The sequence below is a fragment of the Lipotes vexillifer genome, unplaced genomic scaffold, assembly GCF_000442215.2.
Source record: "Lipotes vexillifer unplaced genomic scaffold, Lipotes_vexillifer_v1.1 scaffold533, whole genome shotgun sequence".
NCBI classification, from domain to species: Eukaryota; Metazoa; Chordata; class Mammalia; order Artiodactyla; family Lipotidae; genus Lipotes; species Lipotes vexillifer.
In genome coordinates, this window is record NW_006773553.1 from 421,157 (window position 1) to 423,289 (window position 2,133).

Here is a 2,133-nt window from a genome sequence, read left to right on the forward strand (position 1 = left end):
CGGCTCCAGGCACCAAGGCCCTATGCCAGCGTGCCAGCCAGTGTCCCGACCACAGAAGCTTCACCCAACATCCCTCCCGCCGGGCCCTGAGCTCTAACTGCCGCGACATCTTTATTTCTCCGTCTTTTAGCTGCGGAGGTGGGCCGGCGCGGGGCGCAGCGAGCAGCCCCCGAGAAGCTGGCACCCGTCTTCACGGACCTCCCGCACCTGCGGGGTCCGCCGGCAGGTGCATAGCCCGCCCGGAGGACGCAGGACTCGAGCTCCCGGAGCCGTGAATGTGCGGCTCGCGAGCTGGACGGCGACGCCTCGGCGAAACCTGATCGAGCGCGCGAGTCCGTGGTTCCCTGCTTTCCATCGGGAAGTCCAGAGTCCACATGCGGTCGGCCTGACCTGATTCACCATACTGCGACCCGGTGGGGCCCAGCGACCGCCGCCCCACAACCCCGCCAGCTCCGCCCCTGCGGCAGCGCCCGCGGGCGCAAACAGGTCCAGTCCCGCCTCGCCTCCTCGGAGGGCGGGACGTCACGCGGTCGCCGCTGACCAATGGCGGGGTTAAGGGGCGGGGCCTCACCAGCTCCACCCATCGCCTGCCCAAGCCCATGGGGGAGGGGGCGGCGGGCTGGCGCATGCGCGGTACTCCCCGGCGGCGATGACGTAGCCCTGTTGCGGCCTCGGCTACCCGCGAGCGCAGCGCGGGCGGCGCCCGCCACCCCGGTCGCGTGGCTCCGCTTTGTCCCGGGCCTGTCCCTTGGCCGTGCCGACCGCAGCCCCGCGTCGCGCTGGCGTCGTCCTCGTCTCCGCCGGCGCCCCGGCGCGAGCCGGACGGCGAGGCCATGGACGCGGAGCTGGTGGTGACGCCTCCGGGCTGTGCGCACCTGGGCAGCTTCAAGGTGGACAACTGGAAGCAGAACCTGCGCGCCATTTACCAGTGCTTCGTGTGGAGCGGCTCGGCGGAGGCCCGCAAGCGCAAGGTGCACCCCTTGTAGCGCGGCTCTGCGTTGGGGGGGGGGGCGGGGTGGGCGCGGCCGTGCGTGCGGGGGGCGGTCTCTCCCGGGGCTGCCGGGTAGGAGGGGGAAGGTCCCCGACGCTGCAGCGCGGGGCGTGTCTTAGGGACCCTCCGGGCGGGGTGGGGTCGGGGATGGAGGCGCTGAGAGGGAGGGGAAGCAGCTGCTAAGTCTTGTGCCGCCCACGCTGTGCGAAGCCTCCGCTGCCCTGGCTGGTGCCTGGGGGTTGCTGGGTCGGAGGCGCGGGGTCACCGGGATGCGGGTACAGCCGCCGAGCGCCCAGAGTTCGCAGGGACGCCCGCCCCGCCCTCTGAGTGCGGGGCGCCCCCGGGCCCAGGTTCCGCAGGGACGCGCGCCACCCATTTCAGCGCGGGGCATCCCCGGGCCCAGGGTCTGCAGGGACGTTCCGGGACGCGCCAGCTCCCCCCAGGTGTGCACGGGCGCAGGTGCAGTGCGCCGTGAGTTCTAGAAACCAGCCGGCTCTGCCGCTTAGAGTCGCGTGTTTCCCGGCACGACGGGGATTGGGGGGGGGGGGGTCCCCTGTGGCTGCGCAGGAGCGGGTTTAAAGGAAGGACTGTCTAAAGGGCAGGTGGGATGGGGCGCCTCCCTGAGGTACTGAGGGAACGGTACACAGTGTCCTGTTTTTCGGGCGTAGGTACCATCTAAGCGATTAGGCTTATTATTGACTTGGAAATCAGAAAATGACATTATTTCTGTATCTTACCTGAAGAAACTGTTTTTGCCGTGTAACGCGATTTTACAGTTCGCAGCCTGAAGGCAGGCGCTGTGTTAGGCAGTGTCCACCTTGAGTAGCATTTTTTATGGGAAAACTAACATCTGCTGAGCATGTAGAGAATGTTAAGCACCAGTTTTCTTTATTTTTATCAGTATTGGTGTTGGGAAGCACTGCCTGTTAGGATGAACTTAAATCGGAGATGAAACAGATTTCTACGAGGATGGGAGTTTCTTGCTGGTGGAATTTTGTGCCCTTAAAATGAAATCGCCTGGTTGATACTGTTTTTCAGGTGATAATCGTGTTACTGCTCCATATTGTTTGTTGGTCAATATGCATGTGACCCGTCTCCACATTGGGTTGAGGCGGGGGGCCCTGCCATTTTTACTCTTTTCC

The 2,133-nt window shown here is 65.3% G+C and overlaps 1 protein-coding gene across 1 annotated transcript in view; it reads left to right on the top strand.

Annotated features, from left to right (window-relative positions):
- Positions 1–821: 821 nt before the first annotated feature.
- Positions 822–2,133, top strand: part of USP22 (ubiquitin specific peptidase 22) — a 33,217-nt gene continuing 31,905 nt past the window's right edge. The window contains exon 1 of the mRNA XM_007448363.1: positions 822–971. Within this exon, the coding sequence (XP_007448425.1) occupies positions 834–971 (138 nt within the window). The 5' untranslated portion in view covers positions 822–833. The remainder of the gene's footprint in view (positions 972–2,133) is intronic.